This window comes from Protopterus annectens, chromosome 11.part0 (assembly GCF_019279795.1).
Source record: "Protopterus annectens isolate FY-2018-M chromosome 11.part0, PAN1.0, whole genome shotgun sequence".
In the NCBI taxonomy this organism is placed as follows: Eukaryota; Metazoa; Chordata; order Ceratodontiformes; family Protopteridae; genus Protopterus; species Protopterus annectens.
The window spans coordinates 1111066522-1111087519 of NC_056745.1; the positions used below are offsets into that span (position 1 = coordinate 1111066522).

Here is a 20998-nt window from a genome sequence, read left to right on the forward strand (position 1 = left end):
ATTTTGCACTTTAGATATTACTTTACTGTAACAGAAGATGAAAACATTGATACTTCATTTATGACAGATATGTCTGGACCACAATGTGCTGTATACAACACACAGTTCTCATAATGCTTTTTTTACAACTACTGCACTTGTCTTTGTTTTTAACAAGATCAAGTTTTAAACATTGGCAGGACTGGCCAAACTAGTCTGTATAGGCCTTAAATTATTGCCAGGTATCATAAAACTCTAAGCTGATGCTGAATGATGTAAAGGCTAGTGTTATATTCAAAACACATTAAGAATTTAACTGCTATCTGCTGCTGTCAAATCTTTAAAACTCTGATGGTTACATCACAGACAAAGTGAAGTGGCTGGTGACCTTTACTTGTCTATCTCAGGGAAAGTCTGAGAGGGTTCCTGCTACATTATTAGTACCTGGGAGGGGGCTTGAAGTGCTTCCTAATGTAGAACGCAACCTTCAGCTCACACAATTGCCTTGGGTAGGCTTGAGCATTGTGATGTACTTTGTCCATTGTGGCACTTTTGGATGCACAACAAATGATAGGTTAAGGCAGAAAAAGGCCATCCTTAACAGAGTGGTGAGAGCCAAGAGGGCTTCTGCAAACACAGTTATACCTGTGCAATTTGCCATAGGATGTTAGGAAGAATGATTAAAAGGTACATTAAATGACAGATGAGGGTGCTGTAAAATTGGGTGTGGGAGGTACCATGAGTGGACAAACCTTTCAAAAATATAGTTAGAAAAAAAACATACTTTTGAGCTGTCATATGCAAGGTCATGCATATAATTGCTTTTGTATGCTGTTATGATGTTTGCCATAATGTTTTGATAATTAACTTGTTTATATGAAACAGGCAAATATAAAATACAAAATGAAATATTTCAGAAATACAATGTTCTACTTTCATTGGAAATTATTTTACTGCAGAGTGATGAAACAAAAGCTGCGAGCCATTTATATTTGCAGTTTGTGAAAAATTATAGTGAACCTCTATATAATGTGCACATGAAAATACACATTCAGTGACTAAAATATAATTTTGCCACAATAATATAGTTAATATGTTGCAAAATGCTGATAGGGTCATACGTATATACTAGGTTAACGACCACCAGGGCCTTTATAAGCCAAGCTACACAACCTAACTCAGTTGTGTCCCCTTGTAACATGAGCATCTTAATGAGAGATGAATGTTTGTTAGGAGGAGTAGGTTAGTTAGGAGGTCGCTAAAACGCTATGTGGAGGGGATATGTTAGTTAGGGAGTGTTTACTGTTGGCATCTCTCTATAAGGAACATGGGAGGCAGCACAGGGATGGATTTATGATTACCCATCCAATGTTAGCTAGAGAATGTTTACTGTCAGCCTCTGTCCATATGAAATATTGGGTGAGCTGGGAGTGAATTAATGATTTCCCTTCCAATAATCAAGGTTATGTTTGAATACAGTTACGGATGGACTGTGCATCACATGAATGGGGAGCCTATTCCAGAGCATGGGGATCCTTTGAGATATATATCTTTCTTACCAGCATGTTCTGTTTATGTTGCAAGCAAAGTTCAGATCCATGGATATAATGTTACTGGTGCTGCTCATTTTGCAGATGTACTAAACCTCCATCAAGGCTGAATATAGCCCAAATCACCTCTCAGTGATCTGTAGGAGACTGAGTATAGAGACAGAACTCTAAGACGATCTATATAGGACAGTGTGTTAATACCCAGGATTCTCTTGATGATGAATCTCTGTGGTGTTCACTGTTGCATATGCCTAATCAGGTACATCCCAAAGGGGTCATCATACTCATTGATGGGAATGATAAGGAATGAGTAGGGTGATATTATAACCTTCTTGGATCAGGATGATTTGTCAACATAGAATGATTTTTCTTACTACACTGGCTATGTGTTGGTCAAAGGCCAGATTAATGAATACATATGTTCCCAGATCTCTAACTACCGGTTCAGCTCTTAGGGTATTTTCAGATGGAGTAATATGCCTGGATGGACATTTTCCAAAAAGATGCTTTAATGCACTTCTTTGCATTGAGTTTCAATGTGTGGCTTTCAAAGCAGTCATTTAACTGTATTAGACCTTCTTGCAGGATGTTAGTGTCATGGGAGGAATTTATGATATCTTCCAGTTTGGAGTCATCTGTGAACTTGGTCAGCCAGAGTTCCTTGGTATTAGCCTTAACCTCCAAGATGTAGATGCCAAACAAGAGTGGGCCCAGCATAGAGCCCTAGGATACTCTGCTGGTGATCTGCCTCTTCATGGAGGTGATCTCACCAATATTGACTTCTTGGGTCCAATCTGTGAGGCAGCTGGCATTCCGGTGAATTATGGAGGGATTTATGCCTAGTGCAGTAAGTATGCCCACAATACATGACTGGAGTATTGTACTGAATGTCTTAGCTAGGTGTAGGTAGGCAGTATGCACCATTTTCCATTCATCCATTGCCTTAGTTATCTTCTCAAAGAAGTCTACCAGGATAAGTAGGCATGGCCTTACTTTGCCAAAACCAAACTGGGATGGATCCAGTCTCTGTAGGTTACCAATGTCTTTACTGATCATTTCCATGATAATTTGTTCCATGGCTTTGCATATTAGATGAGCCAGACTAATATGATTGCAGTTTCTGGGCCAGTTGATGGTCCATCTTTGTGAAGGAGGATAACCATTGCTGTACTCTATTCAGTTGGTACAGAGCCTGTATTGAGGCTGTAGTTGAAAAGTGACTCAAGTGGTACTGATAGGTCATGTTTCATGCTATTTAGGAGCCAGACTGGGATAATTGTCAGGCCCCAATGAAGCGGTGTTTTTAGCCTTAGTGAGTGCCATTTTGACATGCTCCATGCTGATAGTTGGGGGGTTATGCTGGTAGGGAATTCATGGGGGGTGGCAGGGGGGGAATGGGATTATGTTTGAGATGAACTTGTTAAACAGCAGATTCACTAGGTCACTCTGTTCAGTGAGGGTTGTACCATTCACTACCAGTTCTGCACACTGATGAATGTTATATTTGAGGTTTCAGAGATAGCTGTAGAAGGCCTTGTGGTTGTCTTTAGCCCAGGAAGCTATCTTGACCTCGTAATTGGCCTTGTTGGATTTAATTAGTGCTCTCAGTTTCCTGTTTAGTGTAATTAGTGAGTCTTGTCATAATGTGAGTTGATCTTTTTGACTTTGGCTATGACTTTTTTTTCCTTTTGTTGTATATCTTGTTAAGATTAGGCTTCCACCAGTGTGGTATGTTTGGGTTTTTTGGGGGGAGCTTACTTCTACTAAATACTTCAGCTTCTATGCAGCCATTTACACATTTGTACAGTATTTCTGTGAATAATTCTGCATAGACTGTTGTGAACTATGGGTTAGGTGAAGCATTACATTTTGACAAACTGTCACTTAATGGAATGTAGTTTGCTTTAGAACAGGTTTTACTGGGTTTTCCAAGTTGATTTTTGTTTTGAATGAGCTTTGTGATCCAATCTCACCATAAGAATGTGACATGGGGGGGTGCAGTGCTCTCTAATATGGGTGAGAACTTGGCCCAGTATGTTGGTACGTCTGGATGAAGTGTGCACTAACTGATCAAGGGCATTTGTGTTAATAAAGTCAGGTAAATATTGTGCCTGCAGGTTGGAGGCAGTCTATGTTTCCCATTCTATACAGGGGTAATTAAAGGCATCTATGAACAGAATGTTTAGCTGGATGGAGTATGCCTCCAGCAGATCTAGATAAGAGTCATGGGAGTCTTGTGAAATAGATGGTGACCTATAGCCTGATAAAATATGTTAAGGGACTCTATCTAAGATGATTTGCATGCGGATGAACTCCACGGTATCATCCGGTTTAACCAACCTTCAGGTATACTTGTTGCTAATGTAGACTGAGACACCTCTACCTTTAGTCCCTGTCTGTGGGGCTGATGGTATAAATGTGTGAAATGCACTGTAGAATTGCACTACCAGAGTGCTTTCTGCGGCTTTCAACCATGTCTCGGTAATGTCTCCAGTATCTATATTCTCCAGAGTGAAAGCTTACTATGTGAGGAGTTTCTTGTTAAGACTCCTAGCACTGAGCAGTAACACTTTTAGGTTCCAGTGGGTTTTATTAGCTTTATTGCTAGTTTTTTTACTTTGGCATTGCCTAAAAAAATCTCTAAGGGGATGGATAAAGTTTTAACCAAAATCAGGAAGCCCGGGGAGGGGCAGGTGTCAGCCATCTTTGACAAAGCAGCGTGGTCTATTGACCATGTCCTCCAAGGATGACAGATATTGAATCCACATGGAATGGCACCAGAAACCTGGTCAATTAGTAAAGTTCATCATTTGTTTCTTCATACTGCGGCATCATCTTTGGTGAAGGTAAAATGCTGCTCATTGCAAGGCACATATTGGTCTGAGACACATACTAAGAGAGTTCCTAATGTCTCTCTTCATATAGTACAGAGATGTGCATATCAGGTTATTTATACCCACATGGACTATGATAGAATCATATTGGTATCTGTGATGAAATGACTAGTGTATGTGTGTGTAATCTGGTAGATCCTGGCTCCAGATAAGCAACTGACCGCAATCTTCTCCTTATCCATTCTTGTGAGTGGGGCATCTTCTTGTCATGCAATGGAGTCCCCTGTGACAGGAGTTCTGGGTAGATTGTTTGCTTGTCTAATGGGCTTTGTTTCTGGCTGTCCATTTGGTGTAGGCATATGGGTGGTATATGGTGTTGCTTTTCTTGTATCCTTTATGCTTAGTGTACAATTATGAATGTGCTTAGGTTTGAAAACTTTTGTTTCCTATGTCTCTGAAACAATAAAAGAGGTTTAAGCCCATCAGCAAAATCTGAACTAATATTGTGGGTCCTAAGTTTAATAGGGCATGTATTTAACATTAAGGATTGCAATTCAATTTCCAGAAAAACTAAATGCACACAGCCACTAAAGCCTTTGTCGTAAGAGACTTCTCAAGGATGCATTAAAATTCTTCAAGACAAATACTGTTGTGTTTTTTTCATTTGCAAACACATGTAAGCATACACTAAAAGCGAATGAATAAACTCAACATACCTACTTCAATAACATGTTTAGATAGCACAAAACAGAATTATACACAATTACAAGGAGAAATCAAGAAAAAAAATTAATCTGGCTATTTCTCTTTCAGCGGATTTATCAGCTTACTTATCCAGCAGAAGATTTGCCTCAGCCAAGAAAGGAACAGGAGCAGCTACTACAGAACGGGACAGCACATATTAGTGATGATCATCTAATTGTTCCAGAAGAATCAAAGTGTTAGCATTTCAGTACAGACTTGACATGATTATAAATATCAGCAATACCTGTCTTATTTTTAATAACAAGACTTTTGTATTTTTCTAAGCTAATGCTGTTAGATAATACACTCAGAAATGGTAAATGCTTCCAGAATGTCTGTGTTTGGAATCCAGCATACGTTCATCATATTGATCACTGCTGCAGTAGTCGTACCTATATGGGGTTATACCCTGCCAAGAATATAACAGCTATCCAGCTTCCAAAGCTTCAGGGCACCATCCATGCACCCAAACTGTCAAGGAGCTCAAGCTAAGCTGATTATAAGACAAATTTGGATGAGAAGGTATTCACAGCTTTACTGCCACCGAAAAGTATGCTCCTCTGAGGCTTTCGAGGATGGGTGGTCAGCTTGTGTCTACCGTTGCTGGGCAGATAAGTCCCTTTGAAGGAAAAAAAACTTCCATTTTCTTAATTTTTTTAATGTTTTTATTACTTTCCTTTTCAGGAAAGTTATTTTAAAACTAAGAGTGTTGTGTTTTAATGGACCGTCTTGAGATTGTAATATACTTTTAAATGGAGCACATATTTTTTCTGTCTGTTTAAAAGTGGTGTTTTACTTTTGACAGACTGGCATAGTGTTTTAAAGTGCTTTTTACCATGTTTTTCTATCACAAAAGTAAATTTTGTGGACTTGTAGTGTTTACTGGTAATTGCTGCTTGTCTTTCCAAGGAAGAAGGCACCATTTTTGTTTCAGCATGGAACAGACTACCAATCCCATGGGTGGTCCTTCTTCCTGCCACAAGAAAAAAAAATAAGCAAATAGCCTTTGCCACCACAGCAGGCTAGCAATTTGCCTCAGCCACAAGTGGGTGACTCTGCTGTGGCCATTTGTTCTACCTCAGACCACTCATCTTTTATCTCAGATCCCTCTGGTGTAGCACCTACAGCCACTATGTACTAGGGATTAGCCACATCCTCTGTGGCTGTTGGGGTCCTCTCGGTGAGCAAGAGAGAGATACTTTTGTCAGTCCTGGGAGAGGGAACAGGGAAGTTTTCCATGTTGTGTCAGAATGTTGTGCCCATCCCTGAGGAAGCAGCTGCTGCCATCAGTAACACAGTTGGCTCTATTTCTGCTGTCAAAAGAAACAGATAACCAAGCATTTATCTACTCCTCCTCAATTTCTTTGGATAGGAGTAGTTTAGTGGGTTTGGCTCAGAGTTTATTTTAGGTTAGTTATCCTGCTTAAAGTATTTTCTGGTAAAAGAAATAGGGGTTCTCTTTAACTTAAGAAATTCAAGATTCTGAATCAAAACAGGAAGATGCAGTGATGGAAACGGGTTTTTCCCAGATTTCTGATTCAGACTCAATGAAGAGTCCAGTTTCTGAATTCACAGTGGAGGTTTTTCTTTCTCTGAGACTATTGCTAGAAAGTGCCAGTGTTTTCAACGGGGGACACTGAGATTTCTCAATCCCTCAAAAATACTATGGGCTGTTATAGAAGGATTTTCCAGAACCTACACCCATTCCTCCTGTTCTGTCTGTTATAGAGGATGTGTGTGCTACTGACTGTAATTTTCATGATAGTAAGACAGCTACCCCTAAGAAGGCAGGTGGGATGTATAAAGTTCCTCAGTCTTAAATTTGTGTACACTATTCCCAAACCTGACCCAGCAGCTATAGTTTTAGTTGATCTCACTGCTGTTAAACACTTAATCAATTTCAATTAATAAGTATGGGAAAAGGTGCATTCTTCTGCAACTTTGATTTTCAGAATTTTGAATTGTAAGCCAGACATGTTAAAGTTTGTTATGGCAAAGAGTGAAAGTATGAGCAATGTTTTATCTGCCATTTCCGCCTGACAATTTGGGTGAGTGGAAGGTACCCTGAAGCTTTGGAACCTGGCCGATTGTTATATCCTTGGCAGGATATAACCTCATACAGCTAAGGCTACTGCAGCAGTGATCATTCTAGCATCTATTGTTATGGTAAGTTTAATTTACACAACTTTACTTTTTATCTTCTGTGTTTGCAGCCCGTTATGTGTTTGCAGCCCTGAAGATACTGCATATAGCCTTTTAACGTTTTGTTAGAATTCCAAGTTATTGAAATGAATACACTAAAATCCAGAATGATTTTCTTTCAAAATAATTTTGTGCATGGATACTATTTTATTTTTATGACTAAGACGTTAATAGAAAAACAAACTTTTGCATTGGAAACTATGGCATGATGGTTAGAATTCCAAATTCAAAGTGGATATCTGCTGCAGTCAGAAGGAAAGCTCATTCTGAAAACAGGATTTTATACATTGTTAAAAGTACAATGGAGCCAGCAAAACTATGGTCCAATATGTTGCCAGACATTATCACTGAAGCAAGTAACACCCTTAAGTTCTAATCTGCATTCTTAACCTTCTGTTAGAGTATAGTCAAAGAGATAGGAATGGGGGGTCCAAAATGGAAGACCAGCACTGCCAGAGTTTTTAGTAAAATCTAGAACAGAAGCTGCAATTAAAAAAGGAATAATTAGTAGGGTATATAAAATGCTGCATGATAACTATAAGAATCAATCAGAGGAGGTTAGAAAGGATTGGGAAGAGAGACTGGATAAGCAATTCATAAAGAAACAATGGGAGGATATATGAACGTCTCCCAAATATGTGGCAAAATCCAGAAGATTTAGGATTTTTGCTTGGAAATGTTTACATAGATGTTTTATACCCCAATTAGACTCCAGAATTTTTACTCAGGTAGGCAGCAAATGTTGGAGGCGTGACGGGGAAGAAAAAGGTAATCGGGAACATATTTTCTGAGACTGTGGGGAGTTGGTGGACTGTAAGGATTCCCTGTGGGATGCACTGTCAGAGATGCTGGGTGGGTAGATTGGTGTGATGAGGGAAATTATTTTTCTGAGCTATGATACAGAATCAGAATTGCCTAGACATGGTAAGACCTTGTCAGGTCTAATTATGGTGGCTGCCAGAAAGCAATTACTAGAAAATGGAAATCAAGATCTGGAAGCAGTGAATATAGTAACAGAGATGAAACAACTGAAAATGAGATCTTTAAAAAAAGATAGGAGCAAACTGCATAGGAAAAAATGGGAATTGTGAGATCAATACATACAGAGGGGGATGAGATTTAAAAGATGGCAGGACTTAAATGAGCTATGTAATGTTTGACTGAAAATGATTGGGTTGACTATGAGTGATGTATAATGTTTGCAACTGGGAGTGTGTCAGTATGGTTTGTGATGAAAAATGCTTGCAACTAGGATTGTGTTGGTGTGGTTTGTTTTCATTTATATAAATGTATGATTGCCTATGTAGTAAGTGATGGTTTAATAAAGATGTTTCTTCTTGTTTAACAAAATGGTCAGGAGTTGAATAATGTATGTAATGTTGCTTAGGTTATATGATATATAGCAATGGGTCTACTTTGATTGACTGAAACCTCATTTCACTGAATTTCAATTCACCCTTAAAAAATCGCTGAAAGCTCAAATCACTGAAAACTCATTTCACTGAATCATATTTCACTGAATGTAAGTGCTGTTGGGCAAATAAAATGTATATACCCTTTTCCCCACTATAGTGCAATCCTGGAGTTAGTATATGTAGTTGGGGGTGGTGGGCATAGCTCCCCACACTGGAGGTGTGGGGGAGTCATAGCCCCCCACCTACTTAGCTTTTATATTTATGAATCTAATTTCATGGAAAGCTAACAATATAAAACCAAAAGTAGGTGGGTGCTACCCCCACACCCCCCTAACTATATATATTAACTCCAGGATCACACTACAGTGGAAGAAAATGGCATATACGTTTTATTTGCCCGACAGTAGTTAACATTCAGTGAAATGTGATTCAATGAAATGAGTTTTCAGTGATTTGGGCTTTCAGCGATTTGGTGTGAGTGTTTTGAAATTCAGTGAAATGAGTTTTCAGTGATCAAAGTAGACTCATATAGCAATATCTGTGAAGTATAATGTTTGTTATGTTAATATAGTTTGATTAATTTTATATGAATGTAAATTTGCCTATGTCACAAGTGATAATTCATAAAGGTGTTAAAAAAAAAGAAAAAACATTTTTTTTTACTTTGAGACTATATTTATTTTATATTGCAGTTAGTAACCAGGTCAGCAATAGCCCTAGATTAGCCCATTATTAAAACTGGTAACAAAGTAGAAAGAAGGAAAATGAAATTCAGTTTGTTTCCCAAATGAAAACATCAGTATTACTAAACCCATCTGTGGAACCCGGACTGAATTATTCACTTATCTCAGGCCCCATCCATGAACCATGGTAGAGAACATTCTTGAGCTAATGGATAATCGGTAGTAATTAACATATTCCATTACCTGTGCTGTGTCTTGCCTGAGGATGCAAAATCAATAAAGAGCATTTGACATGTAGCCGTATGACTTATATAATGCATATACAAAATCATTATTCACCGATACTGTATGTTATAACCTTTTTACTGTATTATCTTGCATCTGTTCAGATATATATTTTTTAATTTAATTTCACTTTAAAAGGAATAATACTTGTAAGTTAAAAGATGTATTTATTCATAAATGTATCATCAGCACACATTCTTAATAAAGTTAATAAATAATTCATCATGAATGTCATAATTATTGGCTTATGCTTCTAAACTACAATCACTACTTCAGAGTTTTTGAAATGAATTTCCTGGAAATTTTCTTTTTAATTTGCACTTTTACTGCATGACCAAAAGATTTTTAAAGCCTGTAAACTCACAGTTCAGATAAGTATATTAGAGAGTTTCTGATGAGCATTTCCTGTAGATGTTGTATTACAATATGCAATTTGTTCAAAACCATTATTACCAAAAGCAGCTAAAAGTGAAAAACCTGACTCAAGAAGAATGTTGTGTCTAAATTGCTGTCACATCCCTCATGTACATCACTTACAACAAATTGGACATGAAATAATCTGCACATCCCTAAGTATACCCAGAAAGCATTACATTTACTATGGGCATGTAGGCAATAGGAAGCACCATGTTTACCCAACATCTCAGAATGCATTATCCTCCCCCAGAAACTGCTATGGATCAAAAGGTACTAATGGAAAATGAACCTGGAAGGTCCTGGTGAAATGATATACCAAGGCCTAAATATAGGTGCCTGTGCAATTCTGAAGACAGTAATGATCCTCAGAACTGCAAAGCTGCACATGTGAATGTGGAGGAATGCATGCTAAGTCCAAGATGGTGGCAGCTGTTCTGAGATACAGCAGTCGCAATCACACAGATAATATATAGAAGTAGCAAGGTTGTGGACTCCCATTTGTAGAAGGGCTATCCTGTAAAAATGCTTAAAATTATAACATCAGGTTTTGAAAAACAATGCTTTTTGCTGAAATCACAGTTTAATTTTTGAGGTATCAGGACTCATGGTACTGGATCCCTAATTTCTGACAGAGAGTGACCACCATGATTTGGTAATTATTAATTTAACTGGTAATGAAACTGTTCTGTCTTGGACACTTTTCTCCCATGTTTTAGGCTCCAAAAACCAAGAGTAAATGTAATATAAGGTGACAATTTACAATGGACAATTAATCTGCATGTTTTCGTAAAGTGGTTTGAAATCAAAGTATTCAGAAAAAAACTCATGCTCAAGTGTTGAGAACAAGCAACCCCAAATAGATAGTAACTGGAGGTGAAGAACAAACATTGGCCTTCCCCAAATTACACATGTATGACAAGTGACATTATTGCTGGAGGGACTTGCTGGGGTAAGATTGGAGTAAGTTGCTGACAATCTCCTTATTGGCCTGGGACAAAGGTCAGGCTGTGCCAAGGGAGACTAAGCTTGGTCTAGTAAACCCCATCAGTGAGGAGAGAAGCTGGTGTACTTGATGATCAGGTGCTGGAAGGCTGGGGGAGGTTATTGCTGACCTTGTGGCTGTTTGGCAGTAATCGTGATTCCCTATTGTGGCCACTATTATTCTGCAGCATCTCAGGTTCTGGTGAAGCTCACATGTTCCAAACATAAATAAATAACATTAGGTTTTCTTGCAGCATCATGCTGTGTTCCCAAACTTCAATTTCCTGATTCCCCATCCAAACAAAATACTGAAGTCATGTGACAATTTCATTATACCATTTCTTGCTCATTCTTTATCAATAAATGTGTCTATTAGCATTCTGCATCTGTCTGGTGTACTTACTCTTCAGTCCTGATCCTTGACTTATGAAAGTTTTCCATTTCATTAGTAGTTTAGGGGATCATTGTAAATTCCCTTATCTGATGATCACATTTCATGACACTATAAGATCACATTTGAGACAGCCCCTTTTCTCTCCACAAGTCCTCCTGCCCTGCTCACTGACAGCAGTCACATTGAAGGAGCACTTATACAGTGCTGTTTTTCAGTAGGTAATAAAGCTCAGCAGATGAGAATAGGCAAGAACTGTTGCAATCTTATTAATAGCTTATATCTGCTTACCTTGTCTGAACTGTGCTGCCTCTAATGCCAAATAGCTGGTAACATACCTCATACCTCACACTGCCATGCCTCCTGCTGGTAGCACCAAGCCTTCTTCTGGCAATACAATACCTTATAGCTGGCAGGGGTATGTACTCTGCTGCTAGGTCCATGCCTTCATCTGGCATTGGCATCCATCCTGCTGGTGTACCATTCCTCATAGCTGGCAGTACCATACCTCATAATCATCCATGCCAGTGTGACTTGCTGGCAGAACCAAACTTTCCACTAATAAATACTAATCCTGCTAGAAGCACCATGCCTACCATGCCTTATAGCTGTCAGCACCATACTGCCTGCTAAAATGTTTATGCCTAATACCTGGCAGCACTACACCTTTCACTGAATGCACCATTTATATTGCTAGCAGCCGACATGCCCTGATGGCATAATCATGTCTCTGCAGACAACACCATGTTTCTTGCTGGTGTCACCTTGCTGCCTGTTGGCAGTACCATGCCTTCTGTTCTCAACAAAATACCTCCTGATAGAAGTACCAAAACACATATGTGTCAGAACCATGCCTTGTAGCTGTTCCATGCTTTCTACTGAAAATGCTAAGCCTAAGATGACATCTCTATGCTTCCTACTGGCAATGACCTATCTCCAACTGGCAATATTACATCTCCTGCTGAGAATTTCATACCTCAGGCTGGCAGAGACGTGCCTCCTGTGAGAAATACCATGCCTTATACCTGACACCACCATGCCTTATACATTGAATCAGCATATCACATAGCTTGTGTTGCCTTGCTTCAAGCTGCTTGGGTCATCCCTCCTTACTGGCAGCACCATCTCCTTTGCTGGCAACACCAAGCCTCATAACAGGCAGTACCATGTGTCCTACTGGAATTACATGCTTTACATCTGGCAGTGACAATTCATGCTGAGAATACATGCCTTCTTATGCCAGTACCATTGTCCCATTGCCAACATCTTCCATTGTGATGGGAGCACAACACATCATACTGCATGCACTGTCTGTGCCTCATAGCTGACAATATCATCCATCATACCTGGCAGTGTCATGTGTCCAGTTTATAGCACCAAATTTTATCCTGGTAGTAGGATGCCTTAACACTGGCAGTGCTATGTGTACTGCTGTCAAACTATGCCTTCAGCTAAGAGTAATATCTTGTTGCTGGTAGCACCACACCTAATAGCTAGCAGTACCATGCTTTCTGGTGCAATACTGTGCCTTATGGTAGTGCTATGTGTTCTGTTGTCAGGCCCATACTTTCATCTGACAGTAACTTCTTCCTACTGCCAATACCATACCTCATAGCTGGCAGCACCATGCCTCATAGCTAGCAGTGCCAGATGTTTCAGCATCACCATACTTACAAATGGCATCATCATGCTGCCATTTGGCAGAGATATGACTCATATCCAGCAACACCATGCATCTCATGCTTCCAACTGGCAGCACCATCCATCCTGTGGCCAACACCATGCCTCACGTTTGGCAATGGCATGTCTCCTGTGTGCACCACTTCTTTTTCTTTTTTTTTTTTGCCATACCATGCTTCATGTTGGTAGCAAACTGCCTCCTACTGGAAGCACTGTGTCTTATATCTGCAGAACCCTACCTCCAATTGAAAGAATTCCTTTTAGATGGCACCATCTTTTCTTATCTGGCGGCAGTGTATCTAATAATCATCAGAGTCACTCCTCCTGCTGTCACCACCATTCCGTTTGCTGGCATTTTCATGTCTCATGCTGGCATCACTATGCATCCTCCTAGCAGGGACATTACTCCAACTAGCAGCACTTTCTTTCCTGCTTGCAATCCCATGCCTCATAGTTGACAGCATTATCCCTCCTGCTAGCAGTAACTTATTTTATTTGCTTAAATGATAAACCCTGAAGATAGAAAGAGGCACAAATGCATCTTTTCAGGACAGCATGACAGGTCTGTCAGGTTAACTGGCTTACTCAGAATAATACAGTAGGCAAATGAAGACTGAGGGACTCAAACCCACAGTTACAGGACAAAACCTTTTAGGTATTCACAGCCTTGTTTTTCTGACTAAACTATGGTACCATACCTCTTGCTCAGAGCTTCTTTATTGTCTGATACTCTCTGCCCCATTCTTCCCAATCATTTCAGTAACTGATCCACCTTACAGGTGTATTGTTCAGCAAATCCTTGCTAATACAAACACAATGTAAAAATATACAGTATAATCTGACTCTGTTCAGTGCACAATCAGTGCATGTGGCCATTCTGCCTACTTCTGAGTATTTTCAAAATTATAATTTGATCTGAATGTGTTTAAAACTTTGTCTTTTTTCCCCAAGTTCAATAAAACGTCTAGGAAATGGGAAGCAGAGATCCTCCAATTAAAGAGAAACTCATGACATGAATAATTCTACTGTAGCCTGGTTACCAAGGACAGAGCTTCCAGTCACTCTAAACTTTTAGAACCATTTGTACATAGACAGCATAGGCCAAGCTCTTCCATGACAGAACTGTTTGTGAGTAACAGAGGGCAGTTTGTGTACAACTGTAGCCAGCAAAGCTTTTACAATATGCCAGATGCTAAACAATTTCAGGGCACTTTGAATACCAAGTTGTTTTTGTAATACTGCTGTTTGGTAATTTGAGACGTAAATCAAAGCAATAGCAGAAGCCTTGTGTGCTGTGACTTGTTGAATGATTCATCATCCTTCAGATTAACTGTGGCACTCATTTCCATTTTTAGTAAACCATGTTAACTCAGATGACAACTACCATATCTACCTTCCAGACAAATGTAAATGACAACTTTTATATATGTACTGTATAGAAACAGAAAAGGCTACACATGTAGATGTAAGTAGATATATAAATAGATACACACACACACACACACACACACACACACACACACACACACACACACACACACACACACACACACACACATGCATGTAATAAGAAAGAAATTAATAAAGGCAACTTCTGTCCCAGCAACTTTGGCTTTATACTGCATTATACTAATACAAATATCTAAAAGTACTAATATGGTGCCAAAAATGTCTTACCTGAGTAAGATTTTAGCAGACTGAATATATTACTAATGTCTTCTGATCAGTCATCTTTAAATTGTCAGTTCAACAATACAAGTGGGGTATAGCAGGACAAATGTTTATTTCTATGTATTTGTTAACTGTGATAGAGCATGGATCCGTCTAGACCTCCGTGAGACTCATCCCAGAAATACTGTCTAAGTGACTTCAGAGTCACAATGTGGGCAGATAGAATCAAACCTTGGACTACGTGGTAAAGCTTGTTAGCAACTCATACACTTAGCCTTCTCTGATAACTGTGACATAAACTTATAACACTTCCCCTCATTACACAAAGTGGGTGGAAAGGGCAGTAATACATTTGGCAGACTTACTATTGTAAGAAATATTAGACTGCGGTGGTGGTGCTGCGGTAGCGCTGTCGCCTCACAGTAAGACGTTGTCCCGTTCGATTCTCAGTTAGAGCGTCTTCTGTCTGGAGACATGCATGAATGGGCATACCTTCGTTGAAGGTTGTGTATCAGGGCTGGCAACTTGGCACGTAAAAATCAACTGCCAATCATTAGCGAACCGGAGTTCCACTGTGGCGACCCCTAACCAGGTAAAGCCGAAAGACACAACAACAACTATTGTAAGAAATATTATGGTAGGCTATAGTCAGTGAAAACAAGTGTAAGATATTGCAAATGGGGAAAGAAAACTCCTGAGTATCACTGGAACAGTACACGATGTGTGTGGTTGGGGGACAGGAATTTGGGGTAATTATTTTACATGAGTAGTCCATCTGTGATTAATGCAAGAAAACTGTACTACAACAAAATGGTATAGTGCAATTCAGAGGGTGTAACTTTGGCAGTATAAACCAAAAATTCATTATGTCTTACATGACACCCATCACACAAGCAGTGCTCTGCCAATTGCTGATGGGATCCAGGCAGCAGCCCTGATCTGAACACCAAGTTGGTAAACTCGCATGCACTGTGTACGGTCATCTGGGATTCCCAGGAGAAGAAACTCAGACTAAAGTGAATAGCATTTTTCAAACAGAGAGCAAAAGATGCACTCTTGGATCTGTCTTCTCAGAATGTAGCAGAACAAAAAACACAAAAAACAGAGTCACTGAAAAGCTGCAAACTGATGTTCTGGTACCTCAGCTCAGTTGCTTCAGAGTTCAAGATCTTTGCAGTTTTTCAGTGCCTCTATTTTTTGTGGGATTTTTTTTCTGCTAGTTCAGAATGTAGCAGATTCAGAAATGCCTTTGAAAAATATTTTGTGGTCCCATAAGAGCAGTCCATCGGCTTCCACTAGTGCATCTTCTTGATCTCAGAAACAGTCAGTCCTGACCCTTTCTCCAGACTTAATCCAAAACTCTGTCATTGCCTGTAAGGAGACTAAGGCACCTAAGTGTTGTTTCATACTAGTTTCCATATGCATTTTCTTTACATGCCTTTTCCAATCCCCTCCTCAACACCAGATGTGCAATGATGTAAGGCTGTCACTGCAAAGAATGTCTATCAGTGCAGGCCCCCTGTATTTAATGTCTATTGTGCATGACCCATGTATTTAATGTCTGTCAGTGCATGAATCTCTGTATTTAATGTCCATCAGTGCATGTCTCCTGTATTTAATGTCCATCAGTGTATGCCCCCTGTATTTAATGTCCATCAGTACATGCCTCCTGTATTTAATGTCCATCAGTGCATTCCCCCTGTATTTAATGTCTATCAGTGTGTGCCTCCTATATTTAATGTCTATCAGTGCATGCCCCTTGCATTTTGTAAAGAGAGGATGCATACTCCAGTATCACCACCAGGACTACTATCTCCACTTGTGACCTTTCACCTCTGGATAGGCAAGCCAGTAAAATACTGCTACCTTTCCCGTCTTAGCAGTCATCAACAAAGTGAATGTGCTTAATGACTGGAGAGGTGTTTATCTGTTGCTGTAATCAATTACCTCTGTGAAACTAAGTTAAAAATGAAATGCAAGTTTGTCTGAACAGTAACAAATGTTAAATTAATTCTGGGCTATTGAAACTTTGCCCATGTTATTGGCTCAGACTTATAGGTTCGTAGGTGTATACTAGGCTAACGACCACAAGGGCCTTTTTAAGCCTAGCCATTCATCACAAATTTCTGACAAGATCCGATACCCTTGATAAGCGTAAGCAGGGGCTTGAGAGCTGAAACATTGACAAGCAAGGACCTGGGAGATGAACCATTTACAGACTGTTCCCTGGATTCAGCAAACCCTGCATGGTGTGCAGGTACAGTGCAGGAGCTCCAGGAGGCAATATGGCTGCCATGTGATCCAGGAATAAGCTGCAGGGGCGTGCATGAGCGCTCCTGCACTATTCCTGCATGGACGCAGCTCCTATATGCAAATTACCAATTTGCAGGTGAAAACCATGCAAATGAGGAGAGTTTGCAATCCAGAAAGCTGTCGTCCAGCCATGTAGGACTAGTGTAGTGTGCAGAAATGTACTTGGTTACTAACCGAGTACATTTCTGCAAACTTACAAAACGGAGCCATGACAGCTCAAAATAAAGTGTGTATATTATGGGAAACCATGCCAATGGCCAAATATATGGCCATTGGCATGAAAAACAGTTTCAAAAATAACTTTTATTTGTTTTAGCCGATTTCAGCTGTTTAAGCGTAGGGCAGCAGCGCACAAACGGGATTGGGCCGAAAATATGAAAAATAACCTGAAATAAGCATTCTAACCAAAATCAGTATATTGCCATTATGCTCAATGGCAGGCAGAAGACAACATGGCCAGTGAATAGTGGTTGCTAAGGGGGGAGGCTCAGTGTGGGACCTGTAACTATGCATTAGCAGGCAATCCTATGCAAATGAGAAGAATGATACTGAATCCCAGATTTCCCCTCAATGCTAGTCAGCACCCAACAGTGTAAGTGCAAGAATAGCATGGTTCAAGCCTAAGAGTTAGCTGACATCAAAGGAGGGTGTGTCAGGCATACTGTAAGTGGATTGGAGCCCTATGGCTCGGGTTTGCCCTTAGCTTAGCAGAGCTAAGCAAGGGGGTGTGTCTGAGGCTGCCTAGTACTCTTTATATTGCCTAAGCAGGTGTGCGCACCACGCACCGGGTTTTAAAGGAAAAAAAGTAAGCCAGGAAATAGCAGCTCTGTGCACACTTGAGCACTGTGTTTGCGCGGTGCACCCCTGGGCTTAAACAGGAAGGCAATGGGAAGAGAAAACAGCAGTAGGAAGGTAATCAAGGAGAACTAGCATAGCTGGCAGGTGAAATGTATCAGAATCAGCCAATTACACAGGCAGCAGCCCAGCCCAGAACACTATAAACTATGCAAACACCTTTCCCTCCAGTTTTTTCCACATACTCTACACCACCAGTGTATACAAGCAGGGAAATTTTAACAAACAAAAACAACAAAATGATAGGGGCTGCAGCAGCTATCATACATCAACATGTGGAAGAGGCTGAGGGTGGTGAGGATGATAATGCTGTTGACCAACCCACAGTGAGGAGACGGAGAAGAGTGTACAGACACAGGGTAACCTACCAGGGGCTACATGAGCTGGAAATAGTGGAGCGCTATAGGGTGAACAGGGACCTTCTACAGCAAATTGTTGAGCTGTGCCAGCCACGCCTGACACACAGAACTAACCAGAGGGGAACCCATCCCAGTGGATACCAAGGTATGTGTAGGCCTAACAATACTAGCCACAGATACCTACCAAAGGCCAACTGGGGCTATGATGGGGATCTCACAGGCATCAGCATCCAGGGTACTCCACCAGTTCCTGGATGCCATGTCAGCACATGCCAGTGAGCACGTATATTTCCCCAACACCCGTGAGGCGTTAGCCAGCAATATGCATCTCTTCCACCAAATAGCAGAATACCCTGAGGTAGTGGGTGCTATAGACTGCATGCACATATGCATCAAAGCACCACCCGGTCAGCAGGGTAGGGTCTACATCAACTGCAAGGGCTTCCCCTCTATCAACTGCCAGGTTGTGTGAGATGCCCAGGGCATTATAATGAATGTGTGTGCTGGCTGCCCTGGAAGCTATCACGACTCCCACATCTGGCATCTGATGCAGCTGCACCAGAGATTTGCCAGTGGGGAGATCCCTTACGGTCACCTAGTGGGGGATACTGGTTACGCACTGGAGCTGTGGCTGATGACACCCATCAGAAATGCACAAACACCCGAACAACAACTCCATAATGAGGCGCATGCATAGACCAGAATTATAATAGAGCATGTGTTTCAGATGCTCAGGTCACGGTTCTGGTGCCTGGACACATCCAGTGGAGCCTTGCAGTACTCACCAGCTGCATGTACTCAAATTGTCATCGTATGTGCCATGCTACACAATATGATCCTGCGTAAACAGCTGCAGCAGGAACAGCACGGGGCAGAGCCACACAGCCCCCCACCATTGCCAAGGCCTGCACAGGCACAGAGTGACTCGGAGGAGGAACAAACTGAGCCTGCCCCAGTAGGCAGAAGAAGGCATGCCCAGTATGCCCTGGCCTTGGCAAAGAAGCAATGCATAGCATATACACTAACACAGTAGGGACCCAGGAAATTACACCTCTCTCTGACTCGCACATACATTAAAAGGGATGCCAAACATGACACTACCTGTGCTCAACCATGTATAGGGAGTGTACTATGTGTATCGGACATAGGCAGTCCTCCAGCACCATCCTCAATACCGGCACAGCCACAAGGTAAGTCACTCTCCTTACCAATTGCCGAATGATGTAGTATGTGTAGTTACTTGTATCCGTGGTATGGATGTCAGCATGCAAGGGAATCAGGTGGCTGAATGGGATGCCAGCAGATAGTAGACACCTATAGTGGTGGCATGAGATCTGTAACAAATACTGGTGTCACCATAGTAGCCAGTACTACACATGGTGACAAAACCCACTGCAGGAAATGTTTTGGGCCACATGTGTGTCCCTGTGACACACACATGCCAGTCAGAGAGGCTCACATACCCAACAACAGTCTCAGCCAGCAGGACAGGTGTAGACAAACACAAACAAAGGCTGTGCTAAGGCCTCTGAATGATGGCTATGGGTAACCCCCCCAGGCCAACACAGACAGACTATATCAGGTCAGGCAGTGGGATGTTAGTTCTGAAGGGTAAGAAAGAAGAAACTGATATGTAGGTCAATCAAACCTAAGACCTGTAGTACACTGATATGCCTCTCGTCAGCATGATAGGTTAGAATACAGAATGAAATGGAGTACCTGACATACCAGTACAGTCATAGCAAATGTGTGCAAGTGTCAGGTGCCCCCCAATCCTATGTAAAATGTAGTAACAGTCTGGTATATCCCCACAGTCCGATGTAGACATGTAGTAACAGTCAGGTGTGCCCCCCCAATCCTATGTAGAAATGTAGTAACAGTCAGGTGTGCCCCCCATTCCTATGTAGAAATGTAGTAACAGTCTGGTGTGCCCCCCCAATCCGATGTAGACACGTAGTAACAGTCAGGTGTGCCTCCCCAATCCTATGTAGAAATGTAGTAACAGTCAGGTGTGCCCCCCATTCCTATGTAGAAATGTAGTAACTGACTGGTGTGCACCCCCAATCTGATGTAGACCTGTAGTAACAGTCAGGTGTGCCCCCCAATCCTAGGTAGAAATGTAGTAACAGTCACATGTACCCTCCCCCATTCCTATGTAGACACCTAGTAACACACAGCTGTGCCCCCCAATCTTATGTAGTAACAGTCAGGTGTGCCCCCCCAAATCCTATGTAGAAATGTAGTAACAGTCAGGTGTGTCCCCCCATTCCTATGTAGACATGTAGTGACACACAGGTGTGCTCCCCACAATCCTATGTAGAAATGTAGTAACAGTCAGGTGTGCCCCCCCATTCCTATGTAGACATGTAGTAACACACAGGTGTGCCCCCCCAATCCTATTTAGAAATGTAACAGTCTGGTATGCCCCCCAAATCCTATGTAGACACGTAGTAACACAGGTGTGTCCCCCCCCAATCCTATGTAGAAATGTAGTAACATGTATGTGTAGGTATAAAACCAGTGGAGCACAGATCACCTGAGCTGGCCAACGTAGCAGGATAGATTGTAGCATGTGTACAATATGCAGGTCTGTGTGTGTTAGGTTGATGTGGGTTTTATATTGTGTGAGAGTGGTCAGT

General features: G+C 41.1%; 1 protein-coding gene across 1 annotated transcript in view; it reads left to right on the forward strand.

The window, feature by feature from the left end:
- LOC122815716 (sodium- and chloride-dependent GABA transporter 2-like) overlaps positions 1 to 5783 on the forward strand; it is a 925986-nt gene extending 920203 nt beyond the window's left edge. Inside the window, exon 15 of the mRNA XM_044088464.1 lies at positions 5177 to 5783. Within this exon, the coding sequence (XP_043944399.1) occupies positions 5177 to 5308 (132 nt within the window). The 3' untranslated portion in view covers positions 5309 to 5783. The remainder of the gene's footprint in view (positions 1 to 5176) is intronic.
- The last annotated feature ends 15215 nt before the right edge of the window (positions 5784 to 20998 follow it).